This window comes from Miniopterus natalensis, chromosome 19 (genome assembly GCF_054644295.1).
Source record: "Miniopterus natalensis isolate mMinNat1 chromosome 19, mMinNat1.hap1, whole genome shotgun sequence".
In the NCBI taxonomy this organism is placed as follows: Eukaryota; Metazoa; Chordata; class Mammalia; order Chiroptera; family Miniopteridae; genus Miniopterus; species Miniopterus natalensis.
This window is the reverse complement of record NC_142099.1, coordinates 3,362,123-3,381,064: the sequence shown is the minus strand read 5'-3', so window position 1 is coordinate 3,381,064 and position 18,942 is coordinate 3,362,123. Positions and strand designations below refer to the sequence as shown.

Genomic DNA, 18,942 nt, shown 5'->3' with positions numbered 1-18,942 from the left:
CAAACTGAAAAAACAGATACTATTTTCATTCTACAGGTGAGGGAACTGAGGTTCAGAGAGGTGTTTCAAAATGTCCATTGATTGAATTGATTATGAAAATAATTGTTTCTTGACTGAAAAACATCTTTAAAAGTATCAAAAGATAGTGAGCTGAACTTGGCAGATGTGTAATTATAGGGAAATGATAAATATCACCTTTTGCTCCAGCGTAAGTGTGCTCTTTGTACCCAAGTCCTTCCCACACACGGATTTCCACCTAAAACAGGTTATGTAAGGGGCCCGGAGCCACACTTCCCTTTGTACCTTTTCCCAGAGTTTCTGTCCAAGGACAGAATAAGCCAACAGACTGTATTTGCCCATCTGTTCAATTTCCCGTGAAAGACCTTTCAGGTCTTTTAATATATCACCTCCTTTGTGTTGTTTTTTTAAAGTGTGAGAGCCTTAACAAATCCCAGTTTAAAGTCAAGGTGAGGGGGAATCAGGAGGAAAACCCGGAGCGCCTGGCGTCAAGAACGCCCTAAATAAACGCCGTCCACACGGGGGGCGCAGAGGCAGGAAAAAAGCCGACACCACCGCCGGGTTAAAGCCGCCAGGGAGAGAGGAGGGAGAGTGGAGAAGGCCATTCCTGTGAGCTCCTGAAACCGAGAATTGCAGGTCGCACACCTTAAGTTCTTTTTATTTTTTAACTCGTTGACTGTAAACGGGCTTTCATGTTGTTAAAACCACCCAAATGTCATTACCTTGTACAGGAATCATCATGAACTCAGCTCCCCGCGACGCGCTGCTAGAAACACTGTGGGAGAAATAGAGAGGGACGCACCTCCAGGGGCCGGAGCGGGGCAGCTGGGGCTCGCGTCGGCTGAGGCACTTGCCGAGACGCCGTCCGAGTTCCTAGACATTGCTTTTCTTTAATTTATTTAAAAATTGTATTGAATTTGTTAGGTGACATTGGTTAATAAAACGATACAGGTTTCAGGTGCTCAGTTCTGTAACCCATCATCTGTATATTGAATCGCGTGCTCACCACCCAGAGTCAGGTCTCCTTCATCACCATGTACCCCCCGAACCCCCTCTGCCCCCCCCGTTCCCTCTGGCAGCCACCGTGCTGGTGTCTGTGTCTATGAGTTTGAGTTTTTTGGGTTTTTCCTTTGTTTAATATCCCTTCACCACCCAGCCCCCCGATAAATAGTTAATGTGAATCTTCTAAAATATAACAAAATGTTGATTGCAATTGTCTTGTAATCGTATAATTATGTGAGTTTTTACGCTTTTCTGAGATTTTCAAGTTGATTATTTATTATAGCTTTTACAAAAATTAATGAATTACAAGAATGTATATATGTCCAAAGAAAGAAATACACTTGGTCATTTCTCTGGGAACATATGCATTTAATGCAAGTTTTCTAATTTAGACTCCTCATGAATAGCGATAAACGGATCTTCGGCAGAGTTGCTGATAGAAAAGTGAGCATTGCCATCAGCAGAGACGTAGATCTTCATTCCTGTACATTTGTTATCAATTTTATCTCCGGAAATCACATCGCAGTATGTGCCAGCAGGAAGACCAGTTTGCAAATATGCACTTAATGGCCTGTAAAATAAGAGTTAAGATTTTACTTGAGTTCAACACAATTAAAGGCAAGAATACAGATTATCTCGTGCCACAGAGCTTAGCAGTGCAGGGCTCAGTGAGAAGAAAACCCAACGGAAAGACGTCTGGGGGGAGTGGAGAATTTCCCCGGGCATGAAGTGACCCTGCGGAAGACTGAGCGACGCCCTGGGCACGAGCAGGTGCCACAAGGCAGTGGGGCGAGGACTTCGTCGGCTGGCGGCGGTTTGGGCCGTCCGGCCCCCCAGGAAAAAGCACTTCCTGCCGTAAACACAAGTATTTTAAATTTGTTCTCATCTGCACTTAACGAAATACAAATACTTTCACAATGTTCAATTTGATTATTTCTTTCTAAAAAATGCCTTTTTCCCCAAGAGGCTAAACTGAGCTTGGGCTGGAGCGCGCGGTCCAGCAGGCCTCCGAGGGGCGGGCGGTCCTGACCGGCGCTGTCCCCCGCATGGGCTCCGGTCCCCTCCCCAGCCCCGACCTCTGTGGGCAAGAAGAGATATGTTTGTTTTCCTTTTTGTCCGCAGAATATAGCTCAGGCTGGAATGAGCTAAGCAGAAGCAGAAGCCGCCCTTGGACAGAGACGTGGGAACCACTGCAGGGAGGCCTCTGAGCCGCAGCTGTCAGATGTCAGACTCTCCCGAGGCGACTCGCTGGCGTGGGACACGCGTTCCTTACACGCGGCTTTAAAAAGCACTGCCACGGGGAGAGGGAGCGGAGGGAAAGACCAGAGGCCGGGAGCAGGAGCGGGGAAAGCTGGAAGGGGGCAGCGAGGCAGCAGCCCTCTGTCACTTGAATGACGGGGGTGCGACACGCTCCCCGCCTGGCTTCACCGCCTGCCTGTTGGCGGCTGTGTCTTGCGTGAGGCGGATATGGGAGCGTGTACACGGGCCTCTGTCTGCACACGATCCGCAGGGTGCAGAAATCACTTCGGGGAACAGAGCCCCGATCACGGGGAGGCCGGAGGCCCAGGGGGAGGAGCCACCGTCATTGCCTTCCTGGCCCTTTGCCCATCTCCCCGTCCCTGTGTCCACGAGCAAAGAACCTTTCAGATGCAGGACAAGTGCGTGAGCAGCAGGCGAGAGGAACCGGCGGGGACACGCGGTGTAGCCACTCACCACTCGTCATTGTTGAAGACGATGAAGCCCTTGTTCCCTCTCCCGAAGGCGACCTGGTTGCTGCCGTTATCCCACCAGTTGGCGAAGGGCTGGCCGTCCGCCACGTTGCGGAACGTGACCATGTTCCTGAAAGCAAAGCACGCGTGACTGCTGCGAACGCGCGGGCGGCTCGAAGCTAAGGCTTAAGGAGGCCCCACCGGAGGGTCTCCTAGGAGCAGCCCGACCTTATCTGGCGCCACCGGTGCTCACAGACCCAGCCGTTGCCACAGGTGGTGTCCGGGTTGATGGTGACCTCTTTAATCACCCCATCATCGTTCGGTGGCCCCATCCAGTCGTTAATATCCTTCAATCGCAAAAAGAATGAAAAACGCTCAGGTTTTTGGTATGACATAGCATTGCATCTTCCCTCTGCAGTTGGCCAGCCCCGGCCTGTCCCCACGGTGTCCCTGGGGTGCGGCCGGTTGGAGCCCAGCGCCCTCGGCGGCGCCCGGCCCCACGGCTCGCGCCTCGCCTTCCCCGCCTCTCTCCCCGCGCGTATATCAAAGGCAACATTTTTTCACTCCTTTTCTTCCCAAGGAACTGCACGGGCTTCTGAAGGTCACTGTAGGCAGTGCAGGGTCATGGCTACAGCCAGGGGCTTGGTGTCAGAAAGGGCGGGACGGGCGCACGTCACCCTGAGGAGGCGCAGCCAGCGCGGCCGCCTCCCCGCGTCGCCCTGCTGTGAAGTGGGTGCTGGTCAGCTGCCGTGAGCCTGACGCAAACGTGAAGACGCCTTGAAGGTGACGGTGGCTGAATGAATATAAGAACGGGGCGTCCTTCATTCTGTCTTTCGGGTAAACGTACCAGGCTACGCCTCACAATGCTCCTCACTCATTTCGCCAGACGTTTACAATTGTGTTCTTCTGATCGGCACTTTGCACGATAAACGCAGGAAAAGGAAAAAAACAGAGTGTGTCCAGGAAGGTGACCAGTGTCCGACTTAAAAATCATGTCATGTGATGAAAAGCGGACTAAACAGAGTTTTGAGCCTGCGGAGGTTTTGGAAAGCGGGGAAGTTACAGGGAAGGGGGGCCCGTGACTCGCACCGTCGGGAGCGGCCAGTGAGCGGGAACTGGGAGAAGTGGGCTCGATGTGAAGGGGCGTCTGCATCCTGACCCCGGCTGGCGACGGGGAGGCGCTCCTCCCACGGAAAGGACCTGGGGGACGGGGTAAGTATCGGCCCCGTTTGCAGCCAAGGGCATCTTCTACGTTAGGCAGGAAGCTGCTGTGCGATGCCGCATCTGAGATCCGCGCTTTGGAAAGAAAACTTCCTACTAACTTTTTAAGTACATTAAAACTCCATTTTTAAGTCCCTTTTTAAACATTTTTACTCAGATGAATGTCTTTACCAAGTATCTTTCCCATCCCCATCTTTCCCAATATAGTCTGCAAATCTCACTTCTTCAGTGCAGTTTCCTTGCCTGCTTAGCCTCAGTTCATCTAGCTGGTGGTGTTTTTTTACCTCCCATAGAAGTTTTTTTTTAAGTATTTAACCAGTATTTATATCGCGTGTCCTGTGGGCAGACGCTGCTTTAAGTTCCTTGCAGTGTTACTTATAGCCCGTGTGCCAGCCCCACAGAGGAGGTGCCTGTGACGGTACCGGTGGCACTCACGTCCCTCTCAGTGTCCGGGGAAGTCAGGAGGCATTTTCTCCTGTTTCTGAAAGAGCCTGCATACCGTTCGCCAGCAGGCACCAAGAGGCTAAAAGAGGCCTGCTTTCGTTTCACTTAAACGTTCGATAAACAAACAATACACGTAACAGCATCATGTAAAATTAGAACAAAACTGCCCCCCTTTTCTCAAGAAAAAGTTATTTTGTGCACCAGCCACCAAAACTTACTTTTCCATTCACAAAATACCTTGGCCAATGGAAGCTTGACATGACGCGCGTGAACCCGTAAGGATGGGCGAGCATAAATGCTACTCCCATTTTGTAGAGTCTGAAAGTCACAAGAGGACGTCATCGTGAGAGGAAGCAACGTTGGCAGTATCGTTAAAAGGCGGGCGAAGGGGAAGTGACCGCGTTTCCCACCTCGAGTCCCAGAACGTGAGGATGGACGCGCCCCCCGCGCCGTGGCCCCGCTGGTTGTCATGGTTGTCCACAAAGACGAGCGCTCTGTTGGAAGGCATGAAGCCCCAGCCTTCTCCCCAGTTCCTGCGAAAACACGCAAGCATGCACACACACACACGGACACACACGGACACACACGGACACACACAGGTGTTCTTTTACCATAGCTGTAGAGTAACCTGGACGTGTATTTCTTTCAGTACAGCAGCCTCAACTGAAATCCTCCAATTGAAAGGATTTTCTGTAAGGTTTATACATACAGGGGTGGGCAAGAGTAGCTTTACCGCTGTTCGTATGGAAAAAATACAACTAATAATACAATAATTAATTAATAATACAGGAATAAACTCGCAGCTGTGAGCCTACTTTTTCCACCCTTGTATATACTATATAGATGTAGCTATATTACCTACAAATGCACTCCATATATTATATATGCATAAATTACTTGTATATGTTCATGCTACAGGCATTTTTGTTATTAGCAAAACCCCTTTTAGAAGCCTTAGTGTATTATAATTGAGAGGGACTTCGGAAGGGCCAACTTCCATCTCATATTATACAGAATGGCAAACCGGGTTAAAATTAGGCTTCAGTATTATAGGTTTATAACATAAACATTTTAAAATTTGAAGTTAATTGACACGATACATGTAAATCCCACAGTGTGGCCACATTGTAGGGACTTTATCAATGATAGAACCACTTCAGTAACAACCTGGACTTCACGGGTCACATGCCAACAGTCAAATCTAGTATAGTCATACGATGCGTAGCTTCAAGCCTCTGGGTTTCTAGACATACTTCCCTGGGACTGACGTTCTAAATAATGAAGATGACCCGTTTGCGTTTGGGGAACTGTAACACTTGTTATTAGGAACTGAATCCTCGAAAGTGGCCTAAATACAGTCTTAGTGAGGTAGCTCGTCCTGGGGTCATAGGACGTGTAACGTCTGTGGACTGAGCCCAAGGACAAGTGGTGTCGCATTTACTTGAGGTAGGCCATCCTCTCTCCGCTCCACTTGCGCAGCACTGTGCCCAGCTTTGCTCCGTACTTGAACTCCGTCACAAAGCCGTTGTCAAAGTACTCACTGCTTTTAATGGACTCACCGCCCAGATCAATTACCTAGAGGAGACGCAGGGGAAATGTCGCTTCAGGTTAGAGTTTTAACCAACAAGTGACTATCATATAGAAATGGCTTTAAACTGTCCATGTTATTTGACATGCCCCAAATGATTCTCTCTTTGTTGTTGTTAAAGTATTCACTGCAATATTAAAGGTAACATGACAGGGTGACCTGTTGTCCTGTGAAAGCAGAGTCTTGACTGTAAACAGTATAAACGAACAACCCGTGCGTAGCAGTCAGCATCCTGCCGACACACTTCTAAGTGCGCGATTCGTATTAACTCGTCTAACTTCCTGACAGCCACAAAGACGTCGCTGTCGTCATTACCCCTTTCCTCGCATGAAAACTGCTGTGTAGGAAGGCGGATCAGTTCGCCTGAAAGAACACAGCTTGATGGTGCTGCAGGCAAGATTTAAACTCACTCCGACTGGCTCAAGGCAACAGCTGGCTCAAAACAACAGTCTTCTCTGATGGTCTCCGGGGAGACAGTCAAGGACAGAGGATGTTTGCAGCCTAAAAAAACCTCGGCACGTCCTTAAAACCCCTCGAGATCAAGAGTTTGACAAAGAGTGGCCTACGAATAAAAGGGGCTGAAGAACACTGTTCACTGTTCCTGCCCTGGTGGCCAGCGTGGCTCAGCCGGCTGAGCAGCGTCCCCGCATCGAAGGGCGCCGGCTTGATCCCCGGTCAGGGCGCACGCCCAGGTGGAGGGCCTCGGGCCCGGTGCGAGGCAACCAGTCGGTGCTTCTGTCTCACATCCCTGCTGCTCTCTCTCCCTCTCCCTCCCTCTCTCTCTCTCCCTCTCCCTCTCCCTCTCCCTCCCTCTCTCTCTCTCCCTCTCCCTTCCTCTCTCTCTCAAAAAAACCAAACCCAAAACAAAATCAACAAAACGCTGTTCTCTACAACTGAGTCCTGTTCTATGTAGATGATTCCTCTACGGACCCACAGAGATTATATTTTTAAGTAAATCTGTCACTTCCTAATGAAGGAAACGATATTGTATATGCACGTGTACGTATCGACGTACCTCCTGGTAAATGAAAGGCTTCGTTTCTGCTGGGAACCAGGTTGTATTCAGATGGCGCAGCTTATCCAGGACGGCCTTCATGTCTCCGGGCCACATGTGCTTGGCAGCGTCGATTCGGAAGCCTGCCACGCCGATGTCGATGAGGCGGTTCATGTACTCGGCCACCGTGGACCGCACGTAGTCTTTCTCTAGGGCCAGGTCAAGCAGCCCGACCAGGCGACAGTCTCGGACCTGGCGAGGCGAGAGTTTGAGATTGACACATAGAACGTCATGGCCGCCTGAGAATCCGCGGCTTAGCCAGTCATTCACTCGTTAGTTAATCGGCATTTCTCTAGTGTCTTCTCTGCGTGGGGCACTGGGGACACTGACGCTCCAGGCCGGACGTACCTCTGCAATATTTTCTATTATAAAAATGGAGAATGTAGGAAGTGAAGTGGATGAGCTTTTCAATTGGGAATAATTAAATGGGAGAAAGTGTTTTTTAAACGTTGATTTGAGGTTCTTTCCCAACAGCAGACGCGGAGCCCGTTTTAGGGAAGCTGAGCCCGCGTTTGACCGGAGCGGCCGGCTGTGGGGATAAAGGCGCAGGGAGCTCCGGCTCCATCCCCGGAGCTTCCCATTCATTACCTGATAAGCATCGTTGTAGTTCTCAATGTCGCCACTGGCAGTTCTGCATTTATGGTCGTTAAAGTCCCAAGCGGAGTAGGGGACCGAGGGAAAGTCCCTGGCTCCCGGGTTGAAGAAGCTCCCGCAGGTGCTCCTGGTTCCCGCGCTCACGCCGTTCCCACACATGTGGTTGATCACGGCGTCCACGTAGATGTGAACCTGAGAGGCAACGTTTCTATTTCAGCACGACTTGTAGAGAGGCAAAAATTACAACATCATTGACGGCCGTTTACAGCGTGTTAGGAGCACCCCCCACGCAGTGTCTTTGCTACTTTGTAACTTATCTTCTGGGAGAACAACAGTAAAGTGAGTGGAGATCGAGGTGAACTGAGGACCTGCCTGCTTCGCGGCCGCGAGGGCAAATGCTCACGTATGTCCATCTACACGGTACAGCAACAGAACCAGAAACTACCGTCACTGTGGAAAGGGGCAAAGGGCCTTTACTGGGGGAGGGGAGAATATGTTAGTTGAGACAGGAGAGAGCACTGATTTCTGAAATTTCCATGGGTGGTCCTCAGAGCAGCCAGCCTCTACTGTCTACTTAGCATCTGAAGACAGGGTGGTAGGTATTGTCTCATGTTCCCCATCCACGGGATTATACCCATTTACCATCAAAAAGCCTATGGGGAAGCCCTGGCCGGTTTGGCTTGGTGGTTAGAGCATCTGCCCGGACTGAAGGGTCCTGGGGTGCGATTCGGGCCAAGGGCACGTTCCTCCGTTGCAGGCTCGATCCCGGCCCCGGTGGGGCGCGTGCCGGAGGCAGCCAGTCGATGCGTCTCTCTCACACTGATGTTTCTCTCTCTCCCTTCCACTCTCCGAAAAGCAATGGAAAAAGTATCCTCGTGTGAGGATTAAAAAATTTAATTTAAAAAGCACCAGTGGGGAAGAAGGTGGCTCGGGAGTTATGCGTAGAGGCAGGAGCCACAGAGCAGCGAGGGCAGATACTGTGCCCGGAACTTCCAGTTCGGACTAGAAGAATCCCCAGGAGCCTGCACAGCTGGACGGGTTAGAAGGTGATACCTGCTTTACAAGCAAGATGACTTTAAACTTTGACTTGCATTTTTATTAGCTACATGACCCATATACAAAGATTCACAAAACTGAACAGTAAGCAACAGTTACATTGTCGTCACAGCTCGTGGATAAAGTAAAGTAAAGCAGAGGGAACATGTTCTGCTCGAAAGGAGCAAGAGGCAGGAGAGAAATCACATTTTTACATAATAGTTTTAAAGAACAGAATCCACTTACGCCCACGTCGTTGCATCTCTTCACCATGTCTCTGAATTCATCTTCGTTTCCTGATCTTGTACATAACTTGTAGCTAATCGGTTGGTATCTTTCCCACCAAGGTCTTAAAGGGTCATTAATTATAACGTTTTCGTTGGGTGGAGAGATCTACAAATAAAACGATCTTAGGTGTCAAACGGTGGCTTACTTTACATCACTGGACATTCTGGAACATAACCAATGACCTAAAATTATTTCTCAATCTTTGTATAAACCGCTACATTTTTTAAATAACCTCTTGAAATTCTTAACAGTCTATTGGAACTATCCTGCTGAAGAAAGACTATGTCAGAAACAAAACAAAGCGGCCAACAATACTAAATGTTGTATCTTCCTCACAAAACCCTTTCCTTAGCGCATTTATTTATGAAGGAACATTTCCCAGCCTCAGGGACACGGATCGCAGCATCAGCTGTAAGCTCACACCGTGAGCAACACCCACCTGGACCCCTCCGAATCCTCTGGGAGCCAAGTATCGCTCGCACTCGAGAGCGATGTCGGCCCAGCGCCACTCAAACAGGTGCACGATGACCGTGCGCCCCGGCCTGGTGTTGGGGTCCCACTGGGCCCAGCAGAGCCCAAGGGCTGAGAGCAGCAGAAGGAACTTCATTTTGCTCTGAAGCTGTCAGTGTTCTTTCCAGCGACTATTTATATTCCTGTGGGAAACATATTTTACAAAGTAAATGTTAACATGAATAAATACTCAGAACACAAAATATTTATTCATAATCTGAAAAGCATTATCGATAGTGCTGTCCAGAGAGGCAGAACAGTCATGAAATGTTCCAGGAAGAGAACCTAACTGACCTTTTACAAAAGAACATAATATTTTCTTATTGAGGGAATATTAGCCCTTTTAAACATCTGGCATTTTATATACACATAAAAAGGAGTCCTTAATCATCTATTATTTACTTAGGATTAGATTTCACTTCTGAAGTCCTTCAAGGATAGAAGGGAAATAACAAGCAGAGCCAGCCAAATTCAGTCGAAATTTTGCCTTCGCCGTCGATTTGCAAACACTCGTCATGTCTCAACTTCAGAAAGAAGCAGGATTTCCAGTTCAGGTCTGTTTTTTCACCCCCAGCCCAAATTTTCAGTTGCTTAAGTTTCTGCATGAAGATTTAAGAAACTATTTGTGCCCGTGAATTAAGGAAACAGACCATTTTGCCGCCTCCGTCAAATCACGTGCTTAACCCAGTGGCTAGAGAGCTCGTGTGTGTGTGCACATGCGTGTGTGTGTGCACACGCGCTTGTTCTCTATACCCCTATATCCCAAGCAGTCTCACATCTCAGACAGACACAAATGTATATTTTTAACAAGTAAATAAATTAACATCAACCAAGAAGAGACCAGTTATCTATTCTTGTCATTTGTAGCTATTCTTCTAGATGCTTTATAACCATCTTTATAGCAAGTAATTTAATAAGAGTATTATTTAAATTTTTAATAGAAATACCTTCAACATCACATCTACACCTGTTATTTAATTACTTATATTTCAGGTGTTTTTACTTTATTTTTTCTATTTTCCCAATTTTCAATATCCTAGTGCTTTAGGTAGTAATATTACTACAGCATCTGGTCAAGGTAATGGTTTCTCTTACTGGAAAAAGTCTTAATCCCTCTGAATTTCACATTGAACTTCATGTGCAGTTTTCTTCCCTGTTGCCTATAAGACCCCCGTGCTCCCCACCCCCCAGAAAAAAAGTAAAAAAGGAAAGAAAAATGAACCTGAGCTCAGGATGGTAAGTCACGTGTGACGGTCAGAGAAACGCAGGCAGATAGTCAAGTTTGCCTCCGGACCTCTGAGATGAGAGGGGACACCTTGCGGGAAGGTTCAGCCACATTTCAGATCTAATCAGTACATTTAGTGTTGCTGGGGACTGAAACCTGAGCTGTCAACAAGCCTAAAATAGACTCTGAAACTTTGAACTGTATGAAGTCACAGGCCAGAAACCACTTATTTCAAGACATAAAGGGGGGCAGGGCTTATATAATACTCAAAAAACCATTAAAGTAACTTACCACATCAGCTTCCTGAAGTCAGCAATCTCTCAAATCCTACCTGTCTTTTTCAATTATAATTTTTTTTTAAAAAAGTTCTCTTTTTCTCTTCAATTAGGAAAAAAAAAATGCTGAATTTGACTTCATAGATTTTCCACAATCCTTTCAGTAGTTGCTCTGACGAGCCTGTTTGACTTCTCCAAATGCAATTTGTCCAAAGTCTAACCTGAGCTCCACTATGACAGCAGGTCAGTCCTGTCTCCTGAGCAAACCCTGGCTTTCCCCTCCCTGCCGCCACCCCACCAGCCAGCAGCCCTGCACCCTCTTCAAATTACAAGGTCCAGCGCGCTCGCGTCCGGCCTCCCTTCCCCTTTCTCAAGAGCCTCTCCCAGTCTCAACAACTCTTTCTTTTCTGAACCATTTATATTCATCTATTGGGGAAAAATTTTTGCTAAAAAAACACCTTAAAGACAGATTAGAATGTAATTGTGTGAAATTAGTTGCATAACATTAAGTGTGACGAGAATGTAAACAAAGTCTCTAAACCAAAAATCTAATTTGGAATCCAAGCTTTGCCAACCACTCTGTGAGCCTGGAAGAAAACTATTAAGTCTAAAGATTACATATAGATCTTCATTTAGAAAGTGGGAGTCATAGAGGGTGGTAAAAATAACTAAAAACTAACGACATGCATCGAGCATTACTGGGTGCCACTTCCATGCATTATCTCCTGGATTTCTCACATACGTAAACGAAAGAGTTTTGATGGTGCCCAGTTTTCAGAGGAAGAATCTGAGGCACTGAGAAATTAAGTAGTGTAATTTGTCCAAGGTCAACTTTTAGTAAATGTTGAGACTGAAAAATCAGAACCAAGCAGTGTGTCTGCATAGTGAGCTTTTAATCCAGTCTTATCTGTCTGTCACTGGGTCGCTATAAAAAATTAATAAAATATTGTAGGTAAAGATATTTTGGCATCTGGAAATTTGTTTGGCTAATAGTAATATGTTTAGAAGATTTCTACCCACCTGTGCATCTGAAGTAGGTGGAAAGTACCTTGTAAGGACTGAGGATCCAGGGGAGTTGCCCAGACAGGGAGGAGGGGGACCTGGAGTGTGCACAACTGGGTGGACACTCACGGGAGACTGAGGATGTGTGGAGGTCCCTTTACAGGGCATTTGGTCCTGTCTGAAATGTCCACAGAGACATTTGGTCCATGCCAATGCGTCCTTGAAATCTGGCCTGGTTAAAAACCTCCATGAGCATATTTGATCTGTCCCAAATGGTCCTTGATATTTGGTCCTGTCCAAACACCCATGTGAAGAAGAGGGAGCCCGCCTACACCGGCAGTGGGAATGGAAAGTGGGAAAGCCACTGTGGAAAACAATACAGAGGCTCCTCAAAAAGTCCAAAATAGAACTGGTCCACCAGTCTCACTTTGGGGTATACATCCAGAGGTAAGAAAACATCCTAAATGTCTGTCAAGATTAATGGATAAGAAGTGGAGATACACACACACACACACACACATATACATAATACACACACATATATATTTTACATGTATACACACACGTGTAATTTATATAAAATGTATATAAAATATACAATAAAGATATATAAAATATAAATTAAAATGTATAAATGAAATATTTTCAGCATTTAAAAAAAAGAAGAAAATCCTATAGCCTGTGACAACTTGGATGAAATTGAAGCCATTAATCTACGTAAAATTATCCAGACGAGACACATCCTGCCAGGTATTACTTACATATGGAATCCAAAACAATAAAAATAAAAAATGTCAAAACCTATAGCCAGATAGTAGAAAAGTGATTGCCAGGAACTAAGGGATGGGGGAAATATGAGGTTGATAAAAGGGCACAAACTTTTAGTTATAGAGTGAGTAAGGTCTGAGGATCTGATGGGTAACATGACGACTAGTTAATCACATTTGATTGTATAACTGAAATTTGCTACAAGAGAACTTGAATCCATGAGATGATGGGCGTGGTAATTAACTCGATGGCATCCACTGTGGGATTTTCATATACGGCTTTTCTTACGTTGAGGTAGTTTCCTTCTGTTCTTGGTTTGCTGAGTGTTTTCATCACGAAAGGGTATTGAATGTTGCCAGATGCTTTTTCTGTATCGGCTGGGACTAACTATCCTGTTGTTTCGTCCGTCATTCTTTCAATGTGGTGTGTTACACTGATACATTTTCATATGTTGAACCATCCTTGCATTCCAGAAGCAGATCCCCCTTGATTATGATGCATAAACCTTTTAAAATATGCTGCTGAATTCAGTTTGCTAGTATTTTGATGAGGGTTTTTGCATCAATATCCATAAGGAATATTGGCCTGTAGTGTTTGCCTGGTTTTGAGATCAGGGTTTTGTTAGTCTCGTAGCGTGAGTCAGGAAGTGTTCCCTCCTCTTCAATTTTTGGAAAAAGTTTAAGAAGTTTAAACGTTGCTAGAATTTCATAGGAAAGCCATCGGGTCCAGAGCGTTTGCTTGCTCTACTGAAACTTTTAAAAATGTTTAATGCCCTTCTCTTCTCTTGCAACCTTTTTTATTTGAAGTCTGTTCTGTCTGTACGGGCCCCTTGCTCTCTTTTGCCTACTACTTGCATGTGACGTTTTTCCGTCCTGTCACTTTAAACCTCTGTCTTTGGATCCGAGTCTTGCAGAAAGCACACAGTTTGATCATGTTTTAATCACTCTCCTAACCTTCGTGTTTTGATTGAAGAGTAATCCTTTCACACCTAGTGACTGAAAAGGTGGACTTACCTGTCATTTTGTTTCCTGTATGCACTTCAGCTTTGTGGTCCCTCACTTCCTGGCTGAGTGTCTTATGTTTCGTTTCCTACAGTGAAATGTTTAACTTTCTCACTTTTTTTGGTGTATATTCTTGTCTAAGGTCACGCAGACTTTACCCTATGGTTTTTATAAGTTTACCATTTTACATTTGGGTCTATGATCCATTTTTAAATACATTTTTGTGTAAAGAAATGCATTGAGGTTCTTTTTTTTCATGTAGGTGTCCAGTTATTCTTGCATATGTTAAAATGACTCTCCTTACTCCACTAAATTGCCATCTCATCTTTTACCATGTATGTATGAGTTTCTTTCTGGTCTTCTGTTCCAATAATCTATATCTCTATTCCTGTGTCAAAACCACACTATTTTGATGAGCTTTAAAGTAAGTCTTAGAATTAGGTAGCCTAAGTCATACAGTTTTGTTTTGTTATTTTGTTTTTTTTCTCAAAATTGTGCGATTCACTTCCTTTTCCAAATAAATCTGAATCAGTTTGGCAGTATCAACAAAATAGAATTTTCGAATGGCAATGAGTCAACTTGGAAAGAGTTGACATTTTAATAATCATGAGTCTTTTGACCCATGTACACATTACCTCTCTCCATTTGTTTTTCACTTTTTAAGTTTTATTTAGATTTGAGAGATAGAAGTGGAGAGAGAAGAAACATCAGTTTATTGTTCCACTTACTCATTGATACTTGCATGTGCCCTCACTGGGGATCAAACCCACAACCTTGGTGAATCTGGACACGTTAACCACCTGAGCTACCCGGCCAGGACTAAGTTTTCATCTTTTATTATCAAAACTTGGTGGGTTTTCACCATACAGATTTAGTACATATTTTGGTAGATCTCTACCTAATTATTTCATTGTGATACTACTGCAAATGGCATTTTTTTAAAAATTCCAAAATCTAGTTGCTTATTGATAGTATTTGGATGTACGATTGATTTCTGCACCTTTACTTTTAATTTTGTGGCCTGTTTAACTCACTCATGAGTTGTAGGAACCTTTTAATTCCTTGGGATTTTCAACATGTCATCTCTGAATAGGGACAGATTACATTTGATTTTCAGAACTTGAACTAGTCTGAGTTTCCCGGGATAAACTTCACTTGGCCATGATGTATAATCCTTTACATATTGCTTGATCAACTTACCAGTGTTTTATTGAGGATTTGGGCATCTATACTCATGAGAAGTAGTGATATGTAGTTTTCTGTTCTTTGTCTGATTTTATTGTCAAGGTAATGCAGGATCATACAATTAATTTGGAAGAGTTCTCTTCTATCGAAGAGTTGGTTTTTTCATTTACTGTTAAGCAGAATTCACCAGTGAAAATGCCTAGCCCATAGTTTTCTTTGCAGGAAGATTTTTAATTACAGAGTAAATTAAATAGATACAGGATTGTTCAAGTCACCTACTTTTCAAGTAAGCTTTGGTAGCTTTTCACTTTCAAGAAATTAGTCCATGTCATCGAAGTTGTCAAATTTATGAAAACGAATTTGTTCAAATTCTAGCATTATAGTCTTACCATTTTGGAGGTCTCATTTTTCTTTGCAATCTGGCTAGAACTTTAATTTTATTGATCCTTTAGGAACTAGTTTTATTTACAATGATATTTTCTGTTTACAAGTGATTGGTTTGTGCTTATTTCCTTTCCCTGCTTGCTCTGGGTTTAATGTGCTCCTCTCCTTCTAGTTCCTTAAGGTAGAAAGTAAATAATCTGTGATTTTTATTCTTTTCTAATGTAAGCAAATTCCCTTTAAATACTCATTTAGCTGTTTATCACAAATTTTTATGTTGTATTTTCATTTTAATTAAAACTCATTTTTTTTCCAATTTCCCTTAAGAATCCTGTTTTGATCTATATGTTACCTTAAAATGTGCCATTTAATACCCAGGAGTTTGAAAGTTTTCTGTTACTGATATCTAGTTTAATTTGGGGAAGGTCAAAGAACATGCTTTGTATGATCTGTTAATGTTTAATTTTACAGAATCATGTGTCTTCCAAACAATTCGCCATTGTTTAGTTCTTGGGTTAGGGAAGGAAGAAAAGCCTTATTCTTTTATCCATAGGACAGATACACAGAGTTTATAGACAGACAGTATATTGTGATTTTAAATTTTTGAATAGGTTGACTTGAAAAGTCTAACGTTGCACCTTTGGGAGGGACAATAATTAAAAGAATAGCTGAGAAACTGGTTTAAGAGTTATTCCACTATTTTATTTTCATTTTAGTTGTGACATATTTGTCATACAGAAAAACGTAAATTAAGACTCCATGTCCTAAGACCCAGATTTAAGAGATGTTAACATTTTGCCTATTCTTCAAACATCTTTTTTAAAGAAAAATACAATACATACAGCACTGCCCACTCCGTCAACCTCAGTCCCCTTCATCTTTTTCTTCCACAGCGAGACAGCTGATGTCTTCACAAATAGCATAGGAGGGTCTTTTCTGTATCTACCTCTAAGCTCTGAAAAGTTTCAAGTATAAATCAATCTGTTGCTCAAATTTTCTTCTTCAATTCTTGGATTTTCTAAGACCCTGGTATAGGACCTTTGGAAACAGATGCCATCTAGGACTTTCATAGCTAGACTTTCATACCTGCTATAGATCTTTGAAAACCCAAGTGGTATACCGGTGCTATGGTGTAATTTTAAAAATTAAAAAAAATTAACATCCCTTCTTGTGTTGCCAAACACCCTTCTTCTCACTTCTAATTGGTACACATTTTTAATAGATGTAACCCCCTTTCAATGTTTGCATATTAATCATAGATGTTCTGAAGTCTTGTTTGATCTCCTAACTCCCCCCGGGGTATTAAAGCTCAGCTTGTTGCTTGGGTAAAGGGCACTTTTTCAGTATCAGTGACTCCCGGTTGCTTATTTTAGATTCCCTACGGCCCTTTATGTGACTGCTACACCTGCACTACGCCTTGCTTCTGCAAATGTCAGGAGCTTAAGTTCTTAGGGTAGGAACTGTGTCCCTCCTAAGAATCATCCGTTCTGTCTCTTATGTACCTATAACACTTTGGCCAGCTCTCACTTCTACTGAATGATCCTACTGAGGTCACTATTTTTGTTTTATGTGTTCATTACAGAAATTAAATGTAACAAAGTGTCTTTTTAACTTACATGGGTATTAAAAACTCCATCACTCACAGAAGGAAGTATTTTCTCATAGGGTGTAAATGTCACATGACTACTACATCTAAGCACTCAGTGCCTGTTGAATTTCAGGTGCATACTAGGTATTCTTTTCCCTGACCTCCTCTGAAAGCCTTCATACCTCTTGATATTGCTTTGGAAGGAGTCTTATTTGCACAGTAAATACTTTCTGATTCATCTAAAACAGCAACCTGAATGCTATGCCTTTTGTCTGGTGACTGATTATCAGGATTACGCTGACTCTGTTCATGTGACTAAGAGGCAGACTCCTTTAAGTGACCACTCAAGGTGTCTCACTGCTTCACACTCATCCGAGCCCTTGTAGAAGGCCTAACTGGAAAACAACCATATGGCAGTAAGTTTATATATTATGTGTTGTGTTTGTTCTGACTGCTCCACCGACCAGCCATTCCCTGTCTCTCTCCTCTCCCTGAAACAGAGCAGTATGGAAATGAGGCCAATCAATAACCGTACAATGGTCTCTAAGTGCTCACATGCAAGGAAGTCACCCATCTCACTTTTAAATCAAAAGCTAGAAATGATTAAGCTTAGTGAGGAAGGCATGTCAAAAGCCAAGATAGGCGACAAGCTAGGGCTCCTTCACCAAACAGCCAAGTTGTGAATGCAGAGGAAAAGTTCTTGAAGGAAATCAAAAGTACTACTCTAGCAAACACGCATGATAAGAAGGTGAAACCACCTTCTTGCTGGTATGTAGGAAAACTTTAGTGGTCCAAATAGAAGATCAAACCAGCCACAACCAAATTAAGCTGAAGCCTACTCCAAAGCAAAGTCCCAACTCTTCAATTCCAGAAGGTTGAGAAAAGTGAGGAAGCTGAAGAAAGGTTTGAAGCCAGCAGAGGTTGGGTTATGAGATTTAAGAAGCCGTCTCTGTAACACAACGGTGCAGGTGAAGCAGCAAGTGCTGATGGAGAAGCTGCAGCACATTATCCAGATCTTGCGAAGATGATTAATGAAGGTGGTGACACTGGACAACAGGTTATCAATGTAGATGAGTCTTCTATTAAAACAGATGCCATCTAGGACTTTCATAGCTAGAGAGAAGTCAATGTCTGGCTTCAGAGCTTCAAAGGACAGGCCGACTCTCTTGTTAGGGGCTAATGTAGCTGTGGCTTTAAGTTGAGGCCAGTGCTCATTTACTATTCCAAAAATCCTAGGGCATTTAAGGACTATGCTACATCTGTTCTGCCCATGCTCTATGAATGGACCAGCCCACCTGTTTACAACATGGTTTATTAAATATTTTAAGTTCACTGTTGAGACCTATTGCTCAGTATAAAAGATTCCATTCAAAATATTACTGCTCATTGATAATGCACCTGGCCACCCAAGAGCTCTGATGGACATGAATAATGAGATTAGTGTTGTGTTCATTCCTGCTAACACAACATCCATTCTGCAGCCCATGGGTCAAGGAGTAATTTGACTTTCAAGTTGTCTTTCATAAAGCTGTAGCTGCCATAGATAGTGATTCCTCTGATGGATCTGCGACAAGTAAATTGAAAACCTGGAAAGCGTTCCCCACCCCAGATGCCATTAAGAACATTAGAAACTCATGAAAAGAGGTAAAGATAGATATTAACAGGAGTTTCAAAGAAGTTGATTCCAACCCCTATTGAGGACTTTGACGGGTTTAAGACATTAGTGGAGGAAGTAACTGCAGAGGTGGTGGGAATAGCAGAACTAGAATTAAAGTAGAACCTGAAGATGTGACCGAACTACTATAGTTTCATGATAAAACTTATAACAGATGAGGAGCTGCTGCTTGTGGATAAGCAAAGACAGCGGTTTCTTGAGATGGAAGCTACTCGCGGTGAAGACTTGAAAAGACAACAGGAGGCTTAGGATGTGACAAACTTAGTTGACAAAGCTGTGTCAGCATTTGAGAGGACTGACTTGAGTTTTTAAAAAGGTTCTACTGTAGGCCAAAATGCTATCAGACGGCATCACATGCTACAAAGAAAACTGATCGTGT

General features: G+C 44.0%; 1 protein-coding gene across 1 annotated transcript; it reads right to left on the bottom strand.

Moving 5' to 3' along the window:
- Positions 1–1,347: 1,347 nt before the first annotated feature.
- LOC107537180 (amylase alpha 2B) lies at positions 1,348–11,295 on the bottom strand. The gene is made up of 10 exons (XM_016213127.2): positions 9,393–11,295; positions 8,912–9,058; positions 7,625–7,822; positions 6,998–7,228; positions 5,836–5,969; positions 4,805–4,927; positions 4,613–4,712; positions 2,958–3,076; positions 2,734–2,859; positions 1,348–1,591 (listed from the first exon to the last, which is right to left on the bottom strand). The coding sequence occupies exons 1-10, from the start codon at positions 9,558–9,560 to the stop codon at positions 1,390–1,392; spliced, it is 1,548 nt and encodes a 515-aa protein (XP_016068613.1). The 5' UTR covers positions 9,561–11,295; the 3' UTR covers positions 1,348–1,389.
- Between the last annotated feature and the right edge of the window lie 7,647 nt (positions 11,296–18,942).